General features: G+C 33.1%; 1 protein-coding gene across 1 annotated transcript; it reads right to left on the reverse strand.

The window, feature by feature from the left end:
- Positions 1-429: 429 nt before the first annotated feature.
- Positions 430-6,208, reverse strand: LOC109159749. Its single transcript, XM_019307865.1, has 7 exons — positions 5,552-6,208; positions 5,383-5,469; positions 5,072-5,293; positions 4,283-4,447; positions 3,682-3,735; positions 3,359-3,505; positions 430-877 (listed from the first exon to the last, which is right to left on the reverse strand). Exons 1-7 carry the CDS (start codon positions 5,915-5,917, stop codon positions 500-502), a joined length of 1,419 nt encoding a protein of 472 aa, XP_019163410.1. The 5' UTR covers positions 5,918-6,208; the 3' UTR covers positions 430-499.
- Between the last annotated feature and the right edge of the window lie 13,842 nt (positions 6,209-20,050).

Genomic DNA, 20,050 nt, shown 5'->3' on the forward strand with positions numbered 1-20,050 from the left:
CGACATACAATCTAACTCGAGATGTATGAAAGCAATTACAATTCATATCTCTAAAGTAGAGCATCTTAATTAGGTGAAGAATCTTAATGACCTTCCGAATCGATCACTTCCACTGATTAAGTCATTTTATAACAAACTTAATGAATTGAGAATAGACATGACATTCAATTAGTATCTCGATCACCACTATGAAAATAATTCAGATTCAGTTTGAATCGTACACATAGAATTTTGTTTTTACACTTTTAAATATGGTAGAACAAGCAAAATTTCTTCTCTTTTTAGACAATTTACACAATTGGATCCCTACTAATTAAGTGGTATAAATTTATGCATGGATGGTTTTTCACTTAACCTTGTTGGAGTGAAAAACACAATGGAAAGAATATAAGCACACCTCAGTCATCCAAAACTAATTTAACCCAAAAATAATAAATATGAAGTTTATACTCTTTTCTTTTTTTATGCATGGATGCATGGATGCATGTTTTATATATGTTTATGGACATTTTGGGGTTCTTCCAGGTCCTCCATAGTAAAAATAATTGCCCCAAACTCGATTGGAACCAGCTTGTATGTCATAGCAATTAGGATGGTCTGCCAAAACCTTAAGGTTTGACAATGGTATTAAGCTGTTATCCCAATCAACAATCTGCAGGTTTCTGAAATATGAAGCTTTCCCAAAGCCTTCTCCTGCAAAATGGCCACTCCCCATTTGTGTTGAAGTGTGAGAGCCAGAGGGCATGCTGTTCACCACCTCCCCTCCAAATTGCATCATGCTTGCTGATGTTCTAAGATGGGTGAACAAGAAAGATGGCCAGTACCCAACTAAAACTCCTGACCCAAACTCTAGCCACCAGTTCCCATGCTTTGGATCCTGCATGCATGCATGTAATAATATAATAGGGGAAAATTATTTGTATGTATGTATGTGTTACATACTATTCCATCAACTTATCATCTTTATTTCTTCATAAAGAGGGTGTTTGGTAAATAGATGTTAGCTGATTTGATTAGCTGATTACATGTAAAATGGCTTTTTTAAAAAGATGCTTTGAGTAGTTTTTTTGAATCTTAGCGTTTTGGAGCAATAAATTATTACAAAAAGCTAATAATCAAAACACTCATATTGATTGTTTAACCAAATCAAACAGCCAACAGTGGTCAAATAAGCCAAAATTGACTGATAAGCTAACTATGTTACCAAACATGGCAAATATTGGCCATGTTTGGTAACATTGTTAGCTTATCAGTCAATTTTGGCTTATTTGACCACTATTAGTTGTTTGACTTGGTTAAAAAATAATATGAGTGTTTGATTAATTAGCTTTTTGTAACAACTTATTGCTCTAAAATGCTAAAATTCAAAAAGTTGCTCAAAACAGCTTTTCCGATAAGCTTTTGAGAAAGTTATTTGCATCTAATCAGCTATCAGCTAACAATTAATTTACCAAATATTTTTCTACAATCAGCTAATGTTATCAATTAGTCAAACTCACTAACTCAATTAGCTATTTACCAAACACCCACTATGTGTACTCTCATTCTCTAATCCTAACTTTTACTCACATACTTAAAATTTTAATGTAAACACTTTTAACAGGCTCACATGAAAAAAGAAAAAAAAATGTAACTTATTAGTGTCTGTTACATCTAGAAATAAAATTGAAGGAGTATAAATTAAAAGAGTACATGTAGTAGAACTCTTTTGAGGTAGTCTGGTGATGGTACAAATAATGTCAGATCAAATTTTAATCCAAAATTTTAAATTCTTGTGGCTCAAAAGAGATGTTTTTGAAATCTACAAGGATATAAAAGAAAAAGTGAGAGTTCTCTTTGCTTGGGAAAGAAGACTGAAGAGAATCTCACAAAGGTGGTAAAAAGCACAAACAAAATAATTGCTTCCCTGAAGGATCTTTATTATGAATACCACACCGCACTGCACGCCTATAAAAATAATGTCCAACAATTATTTCGATTTTCCCTTTTTCCTTTTCATTTTTTATTATTATTATAAGCTGTCTTGTATTGGTTTGCAAGGCAAGACTGTACTATATGATGTCAAACATAATAGCAATCTTGGGACAAAGCATTGATACTTGGCATGCATGGTCTTATCATCATAATTATTTCAGAATAAAATCATTAACATTATTATTACGATAAAAATAATAAGTATATTTTTGAAGAGTCAAAATTTTATTTCATGTATGGTTTGATTTTATTGAAGAAAAAAATTTGTTGCGTTTTTTTTTTTTTAATTTTTAATTTTTTTGGATCAATTAGATTGCACAACATTAATCGAGAGTAAATAAAAATATACATAGGGATGTTAGCTGATTGAGTTAGTAGGTTTAACTAATTGATAACATTAGATGATTGTAAAAATGTTTGATAAATTGACTGTTAGCTGATAGCTGATTATATGTAAAATAAGTTTCTTAAAAAGTTGATTGAAAAAGTTGCTCAAAATAACTTTTTGAATTTTAGCATTTTGGAGCAATAAGCTGTTACAAAAAGCTAATTAGTCAAACACTTATATTCAATAGTTAACAAGTCAAACAACTAAAAATAACTAAAAAACCAAAATAAACTAATAAGCTAACTATGTCACCAAATAGGGCCGTAATGTTTCTCCTAATATAGTATATTCTCCAAATTGCACATTATTGAATATTAATTGTTTAACAAATTAGAAATTAAAGTTTAAAAAATAATTTATGGAACATTAATTAATATTATACTATGTTTTCTCTATAAACAAAAATGGATATCTTTTTGAGATTTTTTTTTTAAAAAAAGGAATATATAATTTTAGAGAATTTTTAAACTGCCGTATAGTATTGAATTGTGTGTATTTTTAAATTTAAAAGTAATAAGTTTTGGATACTATTGATACAATGAACCCAATATGTGAATATTCTCCGATTTTCTTCCCTTGACTATTATTTTTTCCACATTTTACTACAAGAAAATATAAATCACATACCTACATATTTCATTGATTTATTTACAATTTTTTTTTTTGTTGGTAAATTTTTTTTTTTTTTTTTTTTTTTGGTAGTGTTTGTACTTGATTCAAAATTAAAGCCGCTAATTATTTAAAATATGTCATTTTACATTTTAATTTTCAGTATGACTAAAAGTGACAATTTTAAGATTAAAAGTAGCAGATTTTCAATAGTTGTGGACGTACTACATTTGATGAACTTTAACTTGAAAATCCAAAAATATTAAAAAAGAACTTAATTAATAGTCAAAAACACAAATGTAGAATTAAGTGTACATATAATAATTTGACATAAAATAGAGTGAGTGAATTATTAGGGTTTTGGTAGATATAGATGTGTGTACGTACCTTCCAAATTAAAATGCTGATATCATATTGACCCCCATTATAAGAGGATGTTGGAGAGATGGCTGCCCCAATCGCAATTCTATTATTGGTTTGGACAAAGCCTGAGCATAGCAAATTGTAACACCCAGTTCCTTGATATGAATCACTCTGTATATATTATACATATATATGTCAATTAAATCATTAAAATTATCAAATAAAATTTTCAAATTGGATTTATATATGATGCATGCATGCTAGATATATATATATATATATATATATATATATATATATATATATATATATATATATATATATATATATAAAATACATATACTTACTGTCCAGTATGTGAAGAATCTTGGAAAATTGTCTCCATAAAGCTCTGGGCTAACCTGCATGAAAAAATTATATGTGAAATTAACACATCTTGGAAGTGTTTGGTAAATAGCTGTTAGCTTATTGTATTAGTGGGTTTGACTAGTTAATAACATTAGTTGATTGTAGAAATATGTTTGGTAAATTGGATGTTTGATAGCTGATTACATGCAACATGATTTTCTCAAAAATTAACCGAAAAAATTACTTTGAGTGCTTTTTAAATTTTAGCTTTTTGGAACAATAAACGGTTAAAAAAAATTGATTAATCAAACACTTATATTGACTGTTTAACCAAGTTAAACAACTAATAATGCTCAAATAAGCTAAAATTAGCTGATAAACAAACTATGTTACCAAAACGTGACCATTATCCTCTAGGCAAAGTTAAATCCCTAATTTTTTAATTTTTTTTTTTTAAAGTCCATTTCATATTCTCACTTTGTGGTCAAAATTAATCTTTTTTTCCCAGTCAAAGTAACAAAAAAGATTGGTAAGGAGTAGAAAAGTAGAAACTATTATTAAAAGAAAAGGAAAGGAAAAAAAAAAAAAAAAAGAACAAACCTGCCAACCAGCTTCAATGGTGTTAAGATCATCTCCAAATGAACCAGAGATTATCCATATCTGTGATAAGCTGAACTCATACTGATTAGCCACAACAGGTGCCCATACATTTATACTTGCTTTTGCTCCATAGTATTCATCTCCACTTACATATCCAACTGCATGCTGTTCAATTCCCCATTTTTTAATAAATTAAAGAAACAAAAAACATAACAATTCCCAATTATTATACAAAAATATTATATTTTCCAAGAAATAAACACTTCATATTGAAAATTCTCAGGTGCTACTAGTCCTGGTGTAGGCTCTAACTACAGGTAGTAGGCATCTTTAAGTCCGTATCATACTTTTGACTAATTTTCGTTCGTACCCACTAGTTCAATTAATGGGCAAAGTGCTGGCCATATTATTTTTTCATACGAGATGAAATTTTGAACTTCCGACCTCTCTTAAAGGATGAAAGTGTAAGACCACTTAGACTAATCAAGCTAGTTAATGATATATGCATGTATGGATCATTTGAAGTGGTGAAGAAAGAAAGAGAAGAAATGAATTATATTCTTTCAAAATTGCTAGCTCCTTATTTATATAACAAGTCGGAAATAATAAAATTTAAGTCTTTTATGGTGTAGGCCGCTTCTACTTGGAATTAAACTTGTAACCTCCTGGTTATAAAGTCAACACCAGATTACCTTAGTTTTGCTATGCTTTGGTAAAAAAAAAAAAAAAAAAAAAAAACTTAGTTTTGCTATAATAATGAAACAAAAATTGAAGTAAATATAAGCTAACCTCATGGCCATCGTTTGAGCTGGAGTCTCTTCTTACAGGCCTTGCTAACTTTCTTCCGAATTTGGTGATAGAACTGGCTCTGAGAACATCTTGCTCCGACGTTCTTCTGATCGGAACTGTTCCTTCCGGGCATGATTCCCCAGCTAGGCTCCACAGCTGAAAGTTTTCCGGCCACGGCAAGAAAGACATTTTTTTGTGCCCTTTGGGTCGTTCCGGCGGATCCTGCGTCAAATTCATAACAAATGCTACTTCAAGAACGATTCTAAAGCAGTTGAGGATATGCAGAATCGAATGATTATTGATGGGTTTACCAATGGCTTTTGGCCCTTCAGTTGTGGATGATCAAAAGCGGGCTGTTTATGGGATAAAACGCAGTCTATAATGTCGCCGTCGGGGCTCTGAAACGGATCGGAGCAAGAGTTTTATTCTTAGAAATCAAGAAAAAGTGGAAATTAAAACAGATGGGAATTGAAATAATACCTGAATTGTCTTGATAGCAGGCTTGTTGATCTTCATGAGATGAGCCCGGACCGTTTTCATCTTCTGTAACTCGTCGCCGGGCCGGAAAGTCTGGTTGGCTTGACTGGGACGGCCGGGTTCCAGTGCTCCGGCTGGAGAAGCGGAGAAGATAATGAAGAACAGAAAGAAGACAAAACCAGAAATGATTGGGGAGATCTTTGAGGAGGACATTATTGTTGAGGAATTCTGTATTATTGTTTCTTGTTCTTGTTCTGAACTGATTTGTATCTTCTGTCTACATATGTTGTCTTGTCTTTTCCCGCAACAGTTTTCAGAAAAACACCAAATATTTTGTTCACCAAGATTTGCCAGTTCTAGGACAACCATATTCACCGTTCTCAAAACAGAATCACTTCAACCTGTACGGGCTTAACTCACTGATTCAGTAGATAGTATTTTAGTATTTGGAGCAAGAACAGAATCACTTCAATCTTGCACCATTTCCAAGATTTCTTCCAGGACTTAAAGAAGTTGGTGTAATGAAATTCCCTACTTTCTCTCTCTCTTTCTCTCAAGTTCTTCTGATAAGCCCCTTGGTTTTAGGCTATGACTAGCTATCTGCAACTCCAAAGAAGACCTAAGAGAAAACACACACATACAACAGAGATGTTGTGAAAATGTAGACTTTTATAGTGATCAGGGGATATAAATACTAGGTTATGATTCACACACGTACTGTTGAGAAAGAATCTTATTCCACACCCTAACAATTCTTGTAACGGGCTATCTCTGTGAAGTTAGTGATATGTTTAATCTCACTAATCCAGTTCAATATCTAACAATTCTTTTTGAGTTAATACCTAAAATCGTCCTCGACTATAGTGATTTTTCTCAATTTCGTCCTAAACGACTTTGGTGACCTAATATCGTCCCAGACTTTTGTATTTCGCTCAATTTAGTCCTCCATTTGTTATTCCGTCAAATTGGTGTTAAATTAAGGGACAATTCAGTAATGTCAATATTGATCTCTCTTTACTTTCAACTTGTGAAGTGCGAAATTTCTCTTTCTTGTACGAATTACACCCAGAATTACTCCCGGACCTGCAAATCAAATTTTATATTCGCAGTTTTAGGAGTAACTCTGGGAGTAATTCGTAAAAAAAAAAAAAAAGGGGGATTTCGCAGTTCACATGTCTATGAGTAAAGAAATGCCAATATTAAAATTACTGAATTGTCTATTTATTTAACACCAAATGGACAGAATAACAAATGAGGGATTAAGAGCAAAAACACAAAAGTCTGGGACTAAATTGAGCGAAACACAAAAGTCTGGGACGATATTAAGTCACCAAAGTCGTTTAGGACGAAATTGAGAAAAACCACTATAGTCGATGATGATTTTGGGTATTAACTCAATTCTTTTTATCGAGATAACTCTCTTTGAAACTAGTCATTTGTTGTCTTCTCTCAAAAACTGTCTACTAAACTACTGAGCTAAACCTGTGCGGACTAGTCATATGTTGTCTAATATGACTAATTCTCTTAACTTATCAATTTCTTTAATTTGAAACTAGAGAATGTTAACAATCTTCTCAATGGATTATATGTCTAAGTAATATGTGACTTCTTGTGCTCTAATTTAATGTTAAAATAGATATAATTGGTCATAAATTTACACTACATTTCTGTTTAATGAGAAAACATTTGAGTTTGTTAGCCTAATGTCAAGGTTTGTTTAATTTAATCCTTTAGCTTTTGGGTAGGGAAAGGAGGATGGGATGTTTCCAGCCACCAATACAGAGACTGAACCTTTAGCTTTTGTGTGCCAAATTTTGGAGGGCATATATAAATGGGACTTCCTGCATAATTATGGAGACAGAAGGGAATTATATTTGGCTCCGAGCTGAGGCTTGATTGCTTTGGGTGTTTGTCTTTCACATTTCCCTATGTGTTCTTTGTGTCAGTGACCTGCCCTGCCCTACCCTGCTTGTTGCCTTTATTTGGAAAATGCTGCACACCCTCTCTTTTACATTCACTCCTAATGGAGTGCCACTACCCATATCTTGGTCGGAATAACTTTGTTCCGAAAAGATTGAATCCCCAGTCCCAAGACCTCACACTTTGAACCGACAGACCATCTGATCCCACACTACCGTTGCACACAATTACATAAAGAGTCCCTTCACTTTTAGAAGGTTATTCGGTTCTAAACTTCACTCTTGTAACCAGTTGACTTGCTCATGCAAACATGATATGAATTACTAAATTACTGTACTTAATTTATCTTGTCCACAAAAGACGAAATTCTTTTGACTCTCGAGTCTCTATACTTCAGCCTGACATAATAAAAGAAAAAAGTAATTCAGATTGACTCAACAGCTCATTAGATGGAAAGATCAGTATTGGTGCCCACAAAAACCCCCCTACTTTTCTTAGCTTATCTGATATAATGTGTTGTAATTGATTAATTATTAAATTGTAACCAATCAAAAAATATATATACCTATTCTAATGGAATAAGATTGTTAATGTCATTAATATCATCCTACATTCCTACCACATTGAAAATGGATGCAAAATTAAATATATGAAGCATCTGTTTTTGTTCAACATGAAAAAAGATTTAATTTTTTATTGTTGAAAAAAAAGGGATCTACAATCAACATCCACTATATTTTGACCACTCTTAACAAATTGCTAAACATAGAGGTGCCCGAATGAATAAGGGTCAAGTTGGGAAACAATGACTCGGAATCGAGTCTCACCAGCAACAGCGTGGGAGCAACCTCTCAAAGTGAGGTCGAGGAACTCCTTCTGCACAGTAAGAAAAGATCTATTCTCTGTGTTTAGTTGAGTTACTATAGTTTACATCCTTCCAGATGCTTTGTTGGGCCGAGGCTTAGGGATTCAACTTTTCTGGAAACAATGCTAAACATAGAGGTGTTTTTTTTTTTTTTTTTTTTGGGTGAAATAAACATAGAGGTGTTTGATTTGCCACTTGAGAAGGGAATTAGAATAAAAAATTATTAAAATGTTGGCTTACTCATTTTTAATATTTTAAATGCCGTTTGTAGAGTAGAAATGAAGGGAACGGGAGACTTTTAATTAAATAAGGGTAGTTAGTGTTATTTATATTAATTATAATAAGAATAAAAGTGAAAAAGAAACTAAAATTTATGATCTAATTTCTTGTCGCTATAAAATATAATAAATTAAAATAAATTACATTAAGAACTCATTTTAAACTAGTAGTTTTTTAATTACTAAACAGAACTTATAACTTGTTTCTACTTTAAAATAAAATTTGATAAATATACTCCATTAAAAGGCACAATGTATTTAAGCTAATGCAGTAGTGGATATGATTCTTTAATTTTATTAGTGTTTTTAAAGTAAATTTATACCTTTTAATTTCGAGTGACAAATTGACACAAACAATTGAATGGACATTGGGTAGACATATATAGTGCAGTAGTACATGCAGGGAGGGATGGTAGGGTGGATGCATGTGATAAAAGATGAATGTAAAATTTAGAAGACAAAAACTAACTTTTGGAGTGGGCAGGAAATGATATTGTTATTCACCTAAAAACATGCTAAGTCCTTTTCATGTCATACCAACCACATCACTAGTTACTATTTTCTTCTTTTCAATAACTATTTTCAACTTCTCAAAATTGGATAACGAAAGTTAAGGCTGCATCAACCTAGCTTCGAATTAGGAAATTAAATTTCAATAATATAAGATAAAAATAAAATTTGGAATTATATTCTATGTAGATTTTGATTTATAGGAAAGTGTGCATCCGTTGTCTGAAAATGTGCTCTGATATTGGCTCAAATGACTAATAAAATTCATAGATAGACAACTCACACGGAGAGTCAAACTTGAAGTTTTGTGATTACCAAGTCAATTGTTTGACCAATGAATGATTTCAATTCGCTTATATGGGCCAGGTGTTTAGTCATTGTTTCTCTTTAATGTCTAGTTTTGATAGGGAATATCCCCGGTTATACTTATGGTGTATACTTGGTCGGTATCGGGTCCACCCATTGGGCAGAGCCGAATTCGACCGTCGCCGAGGTTATTGCGCTCTTGCTCGACCTAAATCTTAGACTAAGGGCAACATCACTCGTTAGGCGGAGATCAGTATCAATTGCTTTGCCTTGACCACATTAGGTCGGGACCGAGCACCCGACTTGCGGTCCTTAGAACCTTAAGCCTAGGTCTCTTAGCCGAATTCATTGGCAGTGAACCCCGTGGACTCAGGAATCTATGGACACGTGGCCGAACCAGTAAGGGCCCCAACCTTACCCAGTGCATGTCATTCACGTGCCACGCATGCTGGAAGACCGGTGGATGTCCCCTTAGACCTTTACTTTAAGCTCGGTAACCTCTGACCCTTTGTTACATAACCCGAGCTTAAGGATTTAAACCAACAAACAGACTAACGCAGGATCCCCTTACGGTCCGATCTTCGTACCTTACGGATCTGTAGGAATTACAGTATTTACTACATCAAGTTTCAATAAAGTTATTTGTCATCACATTAACATATTAATAAACATTATTGCTCATGCCTTGGTTAAAGCAATGGGCTCTCATACTAGTCCGTTAGTTTGGGATGAAATTCCCCTAGCAAAATCCCCGGTTTCAGTATGTTTTCTTAATATAATGGATGCGTGGTTAGCTTTCAAAAAAATAAAAATAAAAATCCTAGTGTGCAAATAGCCTTAAGTGGTAAGATTTGATTGGAAAACATGTTAGATGATTTCATCATATTATTAAACTTTATCACTTAATATGCACATAATGTGAGATTTGTACTCAAATTGAATGAATATAACATCAAAGTATTGACTGCAGTGCCCCAGCAAACAATCCTATGTTTTAACGATTCTGCAGTTTGACTTAATGATGTTTATAAACCTCCACATGAAAGTAATCAAAGTAGATGATGATATTTAAATTAAAAAAAAAAAATGTCTTAAAAGTTGATGGGAAGGCTGCCAAAGCTGGAGTGGGGTTTTCATGAGAGGGGACACTATTCTAATTTTTTAAAAAACAAAGGGCCACATTGTAATAATAAGACCATATGGTTTAATGTAAAATGAAGATTACAGACAACATACTTTAGGAAAACAATGTCATCCTATGCCATCCAAGCAAGTCTTGTCACCCTGTTGTTTTATGCCTCAACAGAATCATTGCTAGTGTACTGTATATATGTTTATATGGGAAGGAACTCTTGCATGGAGGTAGACTAACAGGGCGTTTGGTTGGAGGGGGGAATTATGGGGAAAGGAATTGTAATTCCATGGGAGTTGAATTACTGGGAATAAAGTAAGAATTTAAATTTCAGTGTTTGGTTGACAGGAATATAATTACTGGGAATTTCAATTCCAATGTTTGGTATACATGGGAATTGAAAGGGAATAAGTAGTATAAAGTCAAAAATGTCCATTATTGTTGTTAGACATTAATTTTAAGTTAAAAAAGGAAGGAGTAATGTTGACTCATCACTATTTTTTTTCCAGGAATTAAAATACCAGGGGGGACATGGGATTTTAATTCCATGAAAATGGGGGAATTGCAATTCCATGGAATTGCAATTCCCTCCAACCAAACTACGGAATTTAATGGCCTTTGGAATTAGGTGGGAATTAAGTGGGAATGGAATTTAAAATCCCTCCAACCAAACGCCCTGTAAAATTTTGATGTCGGCACGGATTTAGCTCATTGGTTCAGTAGGTAGTATTTGAGAGAAGAGATCAATGTTTAAATTTCAGCAGTGGCAGTGTGTAATTTATGTCTAAAGTGAACAGATCCCTTGTATGCACTAACATTGGCCCTATCAGTTGAACTAGTGAGTCACCATGATTTACATCCCAAATGCTCTGTCGGGCCGAGATGTGGGAGCCCTTGAGTTTGGGGATTCAACATTTTGGGAGTAGATGATTAAAATTTTGCTCTCATATTGTAAATAATTTTCAAAACATGAAATAGAAATTGAAAGTACACTTTTCAAATTTATCATTACAATTACAAATGGACCAAACTAGTGAAATCAATTTAAAAGTTTAAAAAAGTATTAGAGTAAAATGGAAAAGTAAAATGTATCCGCGTTTAAATTAGGAAAGGGAATATTGTTATGGGATAGATTAAAAACAAACTTACAAAAGTAGACCTATAAAGTAGGATAGAGAGAATATAATTTAATATTTTCTTGTGTCAAAAAAAATTTAGGCCAAAAAAATGCTACTTATCTCTACAATTATTACTATACTCTATAATAGCACGATTAGCTGCAAAGTTGAAAAATTAGTAAGTAAAAAACTAACTAACTGAAATTAAAATGTTTGACAAAATTAATTATTAAATTAACTGATAAGTGTAAAAGACATAAAAAGATAAACTAAGATATTAAGATTTTGATTAATGAAGAGTACATATGGTGTCGTTTTTGTAAACAAATAACGATTAAAAAGGAAAAAAGTTAAAAAGTCATAAACTTATTTTGAAACGCTATTTGAATTGAGGTAGCGTTTAAAATAAACTATTATTTTAAACTTTTAATGTTTTACTAAACAAAATTTATAGTTTATTTGTAGTTTAAAATAAGCTCTACCAAATAGAGCCTATATGATCTGATAGTTTTTGTATGGCTAAATTTTTGTTTTGATTTAAGGGTCAAATAGACCCTCCAACTTTACACGGAAGTGCAATTAGGACTCTAAACTTTTGAAAAGAGTAATTAAACTCCCAACTTATTTAAATTGGTCAAATATGCCCAATTTACCGATAAACATACCGTAGTTGACCGCCTCTAGCCCCTCGTTGACTGTCGCCGATTGTCGTTGACTGCCACTAGCCATCGTCGACAGTCATCATTGAAAAAAACAACGACGACAACCAATGAACGGTTGCCGATCGCATTCTTTTAAGAAGGTAGCAATTGTTGCCCTCTCCAGTAGATAAGGCAACTAACTGATCGCCTTCTCCGGAGACCACTGGTCGCCATCTCAAATATATAGTAATTGTTAGATTGAGAGTAACATTTGTAGAGATATATAGTATTACTCAAAATAATTATTCTTTAATTAGGGGTGTATACTCTTGTCAAATGGTTGGCCGGGGTTCACATGATGTAATGGAGATCAGAGAAAGAAACAAATTGTTTCTAAATTTAATAGTCATTAATACATATTTCATAATATTGTGTAAGTCTTATATGTTACAAAAAGATGACAGGTATTGGTATGTTGTGAAACGTAGCTAGCGAAGTGGAACAACAACACATGTCTTCGTGGTTCGAACTAGAATTGGGTTTTCTTAATGAGCCAAGGGTGCGAGGGCAACGCTCCGTATGGTACATGGGTAATTTGAAAATGCACGATTAGAGTTATCTATAAATGTGATGCCTGTAATTGTAGACTTTTTATCATCATAATTAATAAAAGATCAGAATAAGGGTCAAATAGGCTATCCAACTGCACACAATAATGCAATTAGGCCACTGAACAAACAAAAAATAACAATTAGGCCACTAAACTAAGTAATTTCATTCAATTATTCTAATTTTCAGGTTTTGTAGGTTACTAACAGGTCACCCAAACAATTTAAAATATTTTTTTAAAAATAATAAATTAAAATTAAAAAAAAAAAAAAAAAAAACTTTAACCGTCTCCGCCGGAGACGAGTTTCTTCGTCTCCATGGCCGGAGACGAAGAAACTCTTCGTCCCCGGCCACTCTTCATCTCCATGGCCGGAGACGAAGAGACTCTCTGTCTCCGGCCATGGAGACGAAGAAGGTTCTTCGTCTCTGGCCGGAGACGAAGAAACTTTCTTCGTCTCTGTGAGCATATATCCATTAATGTGTATCCAACTATCAGCTTAAGCTTTTAGTTAAGATGGAGCACATGCTTCAATTTGGTATCAAAGCCAGACCAAAGGTCATGGGTTCGAATCTCAATGCCACTCATAAGTGACTACGGTTTACCGGTTCACGTGATGAGTGACTACGGTTTACCGGTTCACGTGTTGGTTGGAATCCACCGTACACGTGAGGGGGCGTGTGAGCATATATCCATTAATGATTATCAACTATCAGCTTAAGCTTTTAGTTGAGATGGAGCACATGCTTCAATTGTCTCCATTGCCGGAGACGAAGAAACTTTCTTCATCTCCGACAGAGACGAGTTTTTTTTTTAAATTTTTAATTTTAATTTATTATTTTTAAATAATAATTTTTAAAAAATATTTTAAATTGTTTGTTAAGATGGAGCACATGCTTCAATTGTCTCCATTGCCGGAGACGAAGAAACTTTCTAATATTTTAAATTGTTTGTTAAGATGGAGCACATGCTTCAATTGTCTCCATTGCCGGAGACGAAGAAACTTTCTTCATCTCCGACAGAGACGAGTTTTTTTTTTTTAAATTTTAAATTTTAATTTATTATTTTTAAATAATAATTTTTAAAAAATATTTTAAATTGTTTGGGTGACCTGTTAGTAACCTACAAAACCTGTAAATTAGAATAATTGAATGAAATTGCTTTGTTTAGTGGCCTAATTGTTGTTTTTTTTTTTTGAGTTAATACCCAAAATCGTCCTCGACTATAGTGGTTTTTCTCAATTTCGTCCTAAACGACTTTGGTGACCTAATATCGTCCCAGACTTTTGTGTTTCGCTCAATTTAGTCCTCCATTTGTTATTCCGTCAAATTGGTGTTAAATAAAGGGACAATTCAGTATGTCAATATTGATCTCTCTTTACTTTCAACTTATGAAGTGCGAAATTCCTCTTTCTTGTACGAATTACACCCAGAATTACTCCCGGAACTGCAAATCAAATTTTATATTCGCAGTTTTAGGAGTAATTCTGGGAGTAATTCGTAAAAAAAAAAAGATTTCGCAGTTCACATGTCTATGAGTAAAGAGATGCCAATATTAAAATTACTGAATTGTCTATTTATTTAACACCAAATGGACAAAATAACAAATGAAGGACTAAATTGAGCAAAAACACAAAAGTCTGGGACTAAATTGAACGAAACACAAAAGTCAGGGACGATATTAGGTCATCAAAGTCGTTTAGGACGAAATTGAGAAAAACCACTATAGTCGAGGACAATTTTGGGTATTAACTCTTTTTTTTTTATTCAGTGACCTAATTGTATTATTGTGTACAGTTCGATGGCCTATTTGACGACCTTTATTTCATAAAAGATCTATCTCATTCGCTCATGTGAACATACATTCTTGACCCAAACACGTAAACTCTTCTTCTTTGTTTTCGTTTATATTCTCTCTTTAACCCATTTTTTCAGCCCATAAATTAGAGAAAATAAAATGAGAATAATAAATATTAATAAACCTCAAGACTCTAAGATCGACATGCAATGTATGTGCTAGAGACAGCAATATTGTTTTGACCAACCCATGTTCTATCTCACTCAATTCACATAATTATGACTCATTTTCCAGACAAATTGCCCCACAAGACACCAAAGACATGCTTTTTAGGTATGAAGCATCTTTAGAAACCTTTAAGAATGATGATCACTAATTAAGAATGTCTAGTAATTAATAATAATGTTAAAAGAAGGTCCTAGAGTGAATGCATAACAAAGCACTTGCCGTAAAAGAAAAGGTTATTTATACCACAAATTTTTTTTAACCAAATGTTGTATCATTATTTATTTATTTATGTGACTTCATTTCGTCAATTTCGTAAGAAGTTTGATAATTTAAGGGCATGTTTGGTTCGCTGAAAAATATTTTCCTTGAATTTAAGGAAAATTGATTTTTAATTCACTACTACAAAACACACTACCACGGTGGTTATTTTTATAAATACACGGCAGTTCTTGAAGTGCCGTGTAAGCGACTGCCTTTGTAAATAAAGACTTTCTACGACGATTTTTTGAACCGTCGTGTATACTTCATATATACGGCGGTTGCTAACCGCCGTCTAATCTTACAATGTATGCCGTGTAATCTCAACAATTATATATATCGACAAGGGATTAGGTGCAAAAGATCTCCCAAGTGAAACATGCGGATTAATCATTGCCATTGATCTTGCCAAAATCAACAACCCAAAATGAAAATAAATAAATAAAAAATGGGGTGATATTATGGTAATTTTGTATATTGTTGAACGCTTAAGATGCGTATTTTCAAAACTTAAGGTGTGTCATTTTAACACTTAAGGTGCGTCATTTCTAAACTTGAAAGCTTAGGCACGTAATTATAAAGCTTAAGGTGCGTCATTTTAACAAACACTTGCCAACATTACTTATAAGGGAAATTGTAATACGTTTGATAAAAAGAATAATACGGTTACATTAAAATGTAAAAGTATTACATTTGGACTGAAAAGTATTAATTAGTATTATATTTTTTAGTATAAGTATTACATTTTTATATTTACCTTACTCGTCTTACGAATCCTCACAAGTGTGATCCTCTAAGAATTTAAAAAAAAAAAATAAAATAATCAAGTGGATTAGTGTGGATAGAAAGATGGGGTGTGTAGACACAGAAAAGTTGAAGCCGACAAGTTGACCGATTAAATCATTATCAAGCCCAATTTCGAGTTGATCATTAGTCCAATTTAATTAATTAGGCTATGATAATTAAATTAATTTAATTTGGGCTATTGAATTAATTAATTAATTGGTCCAAGCCCATTTCATAATTGAATTATAAATATAATATGATTTTATTATATTTGAATTAGATAATTATAATTTAATTTGAATTTGAATTAGATGATAGAATAATGAACCTAGACTTGATTTTGACAAGGTCTATTTTAGTAGATAATTAATTAATTTAATTAAATAAATATTAGTGGAGTTTGTTGAGGGATTTTAGTTACAAACTTCGCTATAAATAGAGCCTCAATTTCATTCTTTAAATCACACCTTAAATACATTGAGAACAACTGGAAGACTTGGAGAATTGAGAGTTCCTTGAAGGCATTTGAAGATTTGAAGCCGCTTTGAAGCCGCTTTGAAGATTTTGAAGCCATTGCAGGTACTTTGAAGCTTTGCGGAGTTGACTGGCTTGAAGCTTGATGTTTGCTTGCTGTTGAAGATCACGCCACTTGAATCTCGAAAGCTAGGCCATTTTCAATCCCGGAGGCACGCGCCACTTGAACCTCGGAGGCTACGCTATTTGAATCCCGGAGGCACTTCAGTAGATAACATTAGTGAAGAATCAGAGACTTTGTACCTACATCTTGAACTACACACACTGTAAACAGATTTTGTAAATATGTACAATTTCGATATTTTTTGTGTTTAATGGTGAAATGAATATATATGCGAAGGAAGTAGTTACATTGTAATTCTGTTTTCAAAAAAAATTATTGTAATTCTAAGGATAACATATCAAGCTAAGGCATATGTGCTTCAGAATATTTGAAAAGTTTGAATAAAAGGAAGAGAGAGAACAGAATCATTAAAAAGAATGGCTATGAAGGTAAGTTGTAACATTCACCATAATCTATGTTGCATTGTGGACCTTGATTCAAAATGACATTTATATTATATATATATATATGCAATATAAGTACAGTAATTTATTAACTGTATATACATAATATACATAATTTGAATGCCATTTTAGATTATACTCCATAATGCAAGGTAGACCATGATACATGATATAACAATGGTAGGAATTCTGCATTGTGGACCCTAATACAAAATGACATTCATATTATATATGTGCCTGTAGGTATAGTAATATGTTAACTGCAAACACATAATCTGAATGCCATTTTGGATCATGATCCACAGTGCAAGGTAAACCATGATCCATGATATGACAATTGTAGGAATTCACTATGATCTACAATGCATATTGTAGTGATTCAAAATGATATTCATATTATATATCTGCTTGTAAGTATAGTAATCTGTTAACATAATCTATCATTTTGGATCATGATTCACAATGCAATGTGGACCATAAATTTAGGAATCTGTTAACATAATTTGAATGTCATTTTGGATCATGATCTACAATACAAGGTAGACCATAATCCATGATATAACAATGGTAGGAATTACTATAACATCTTTAGGATCTAGGATTTTAAATGAAAGCAAATGAAACACATTGTGCAATTAAATAAATGTACAATGATAAATTTTTTTAAAAAAATTTAAAAAATAGTAACATTTGATGAAAAACTTATCTCATTCATTATTTAAAAGATGTGTAGTGCATATGATGTAAACAAATTCTATAAAATATGATAAATTATAAAAAAAAAATTACAAATCTAAAATAATAGAAATTAGTGTTTAAATATTACTAACTCAAAACAAATTGATTTAATAAAAATTAAAAAAAAAAAAAAAAAACTAACTTAACTAACTTACATTTACAAGCTTGAACAAATCCAATGTTACGATGTCGAATGAATGCCTTACATTTAAATATAATATTATTAAATTAATTTAAACCCGCATATTTAATAATCATGTCTCATCTCTAAGTAGAACTAAGAATTTAAAATGAAGAGATAATAGAACTAAAATTTCAACGAATTACTTAAAAACTTATCTTAAATCAAAAGATAGACCTACAATTTAAATGATAACCTAAAATTAACTAAGGATCTGTTTGGGTATTCAATGAAAATAAAATCAAAGAAAAATATTCATTCTAGCCCACCTAAAAAATGTCCAATTTCACAAACATTATTAAATCGTTTTTCAAGTTTTTAAAAGAATCTTACTCGTAAATATTTATAAATTTGCTTAAATACATACATAATGCACTATATTTATTAATCATATGAGTGAACCCTTTCAAGATGATGCAGAATTTTTATTGAGAGTATTGCATTGAGAGTGAGACAAATTTGCTTAAATACATACATAATGCACTATATTTATTAATCATATGAGTGAACCCTTTCAAGATGATGCAGAATTTTTATTGAGAGTATTGCATTGAGAGTGAGACTATTACAGGGATAATGATAACCTAGGATTAATAAATATGCATATTTATTATTTATATTATTAGAATTAGAATTATACTTTTTCCAAAAAAATTAAAATTAAAATTATACTACTATATATCTGAAATATAGCCCGTGGTTTAGTGGACAGTATTTGAGACCAAGGTTCTAATCTCACGATCACAGTGTGGGAATTATGTCCAAAGTGAAGGTTTTAACCTCGCGGTTGCAGTGTGGGAATTATGTCCAAAGTGGGCGAGAATTATGTCCAAAGTGGGCAGATTTCTTGCGCACCGGGCACCGGCATTTGGCCCTGCTACTAACCCATTGAGTCACCGTGATTTACACTGTGGGGGGCTGGTTGGGGATTCAATCTTTTAGAGTAAGAAATACAGTAAGAATAAATCAATTTAATTCTGTAAATTTATTTATAAATTTATCTATATACATAATATAATTTTATATGCTATAAAAATAGTATGCAAACTCTAACTACATTTTCTTTAATACACTAGTAAAACTGTACTAAAAGATAAGAATACTTTCTAAGGTTATTTGAAAGTTGTTGGTCCGGCGTGGTGGGTTCATTGTTGAGTGACGACGGCCAAGGCGCTGTCGAGCTCGGCGTTGTAGCGTTTCATATCCTTCTTCAAGGGGAAGCTGGCGCCGAACTCGTTCACGGCGTCCTCGCAGTCGCTGTCCATGGCGGCGCTGAGGCGGGTCATCAGAGTGCCTTTGTCCTTGGAGAGGAGGGCTTTGAGGGACAGCTGCAGATCGTCCACCGCGTTCTCGTAGCTCTCCTTGCACGTATCCACGATGGATTTTCTGGTCTGCGGCGGGAGGTTCTTCACCGCCGGGATCACGGCCACGCTCTCGCCCTTCACCTTCTTCGCCTCGTCCATGGTGGCCTTGATGGCCTTCTCCGACGCGTCGTGGAGGCTCTGCGCTCCCGACACCATCTTCGCGCACAGCTTCTTGTCGCCCGCGGTGCTGCAGTACTTGCGCGCATCGTACACCTTGCTGCCGGCGTCCGCCGCGTGCTGGGAGATCAGGGCGGCGGCGACGGCCACGGCCGCCGCGAAAATGATCAGGTTTTGTGAGTGTGATGAAGCCATGGCTGGGAACAGATTTTTTTTTTTTTTGGGTTTTATTCAATATATTCCTTATATAGTTGTGGGGTGCAGTTGTGTTTGGGCTGACAACTATGGAGCTCCACATATCATGGATCCACCCTTTTCTCTTCACCTCTTGTTATTAATGTGGATAATTTTATTTTGAATTTTCTATTACTTTAGCATCTACTTTTAATATTTAGGTGATCACAACTTCGTCAAACTAATCTTAAAATCACATGAGCATGCCCCTAGAATCATTGCAGAGGCAAATTGCAAGTTGGGTAATCAGCCACTGGTCAGACCTTAGACTTCATGTGCGAATTCCCAAATTGTCGCCTTCAATCGTGACATCATGTTACACGACGAATCTTTGAATCCCTTGTGCGCACATGAAGATTATAATCTGCCTAGTAAACTGAT

Source organism: Ipomoea nil, unplaced genomic scaffold, assembly GCF_001879475.1.
Source record: "Ipomoea nil cultivar Tokyo-kokei standard unplaced genomic scaffold, Asagao_1.1 scaffold2845, whole genome shotgun sequence".
Taxonomy (NCBI): domain Eukaryota; kingdom Viridiplantae; phylum Streptophyta; class Magnoliopsida; order Solanales; family Convolvulaceae; genus Ipomoea; species Ipomoea nil.

Excerpts from the sequence above, each read along its gene's own strand:
- LOC109159749 (XM_019307865.1), bottom strand. The coding sequence starts at position 5,917 with ATGGTTGTCCTAGAACTGGCAAATCTTGGTGAACAAAATATTTGGTGT. Across the intron at positions 5,294-5,382 it reads TGAAGGGCCAAAAGCCATTG|GATCCGCCGGAACGACCCAA; the intron begins GTAAACCCATCA and ends AATTTGACGCAG. Across the intron at positions 4,448-5,071 it reads GCTCAAACGATGGCCATGAG|CATGCAGTTGGATATGTAAG; the intron begins GTTAGCTTATAT and ends GGAATTGAACAG.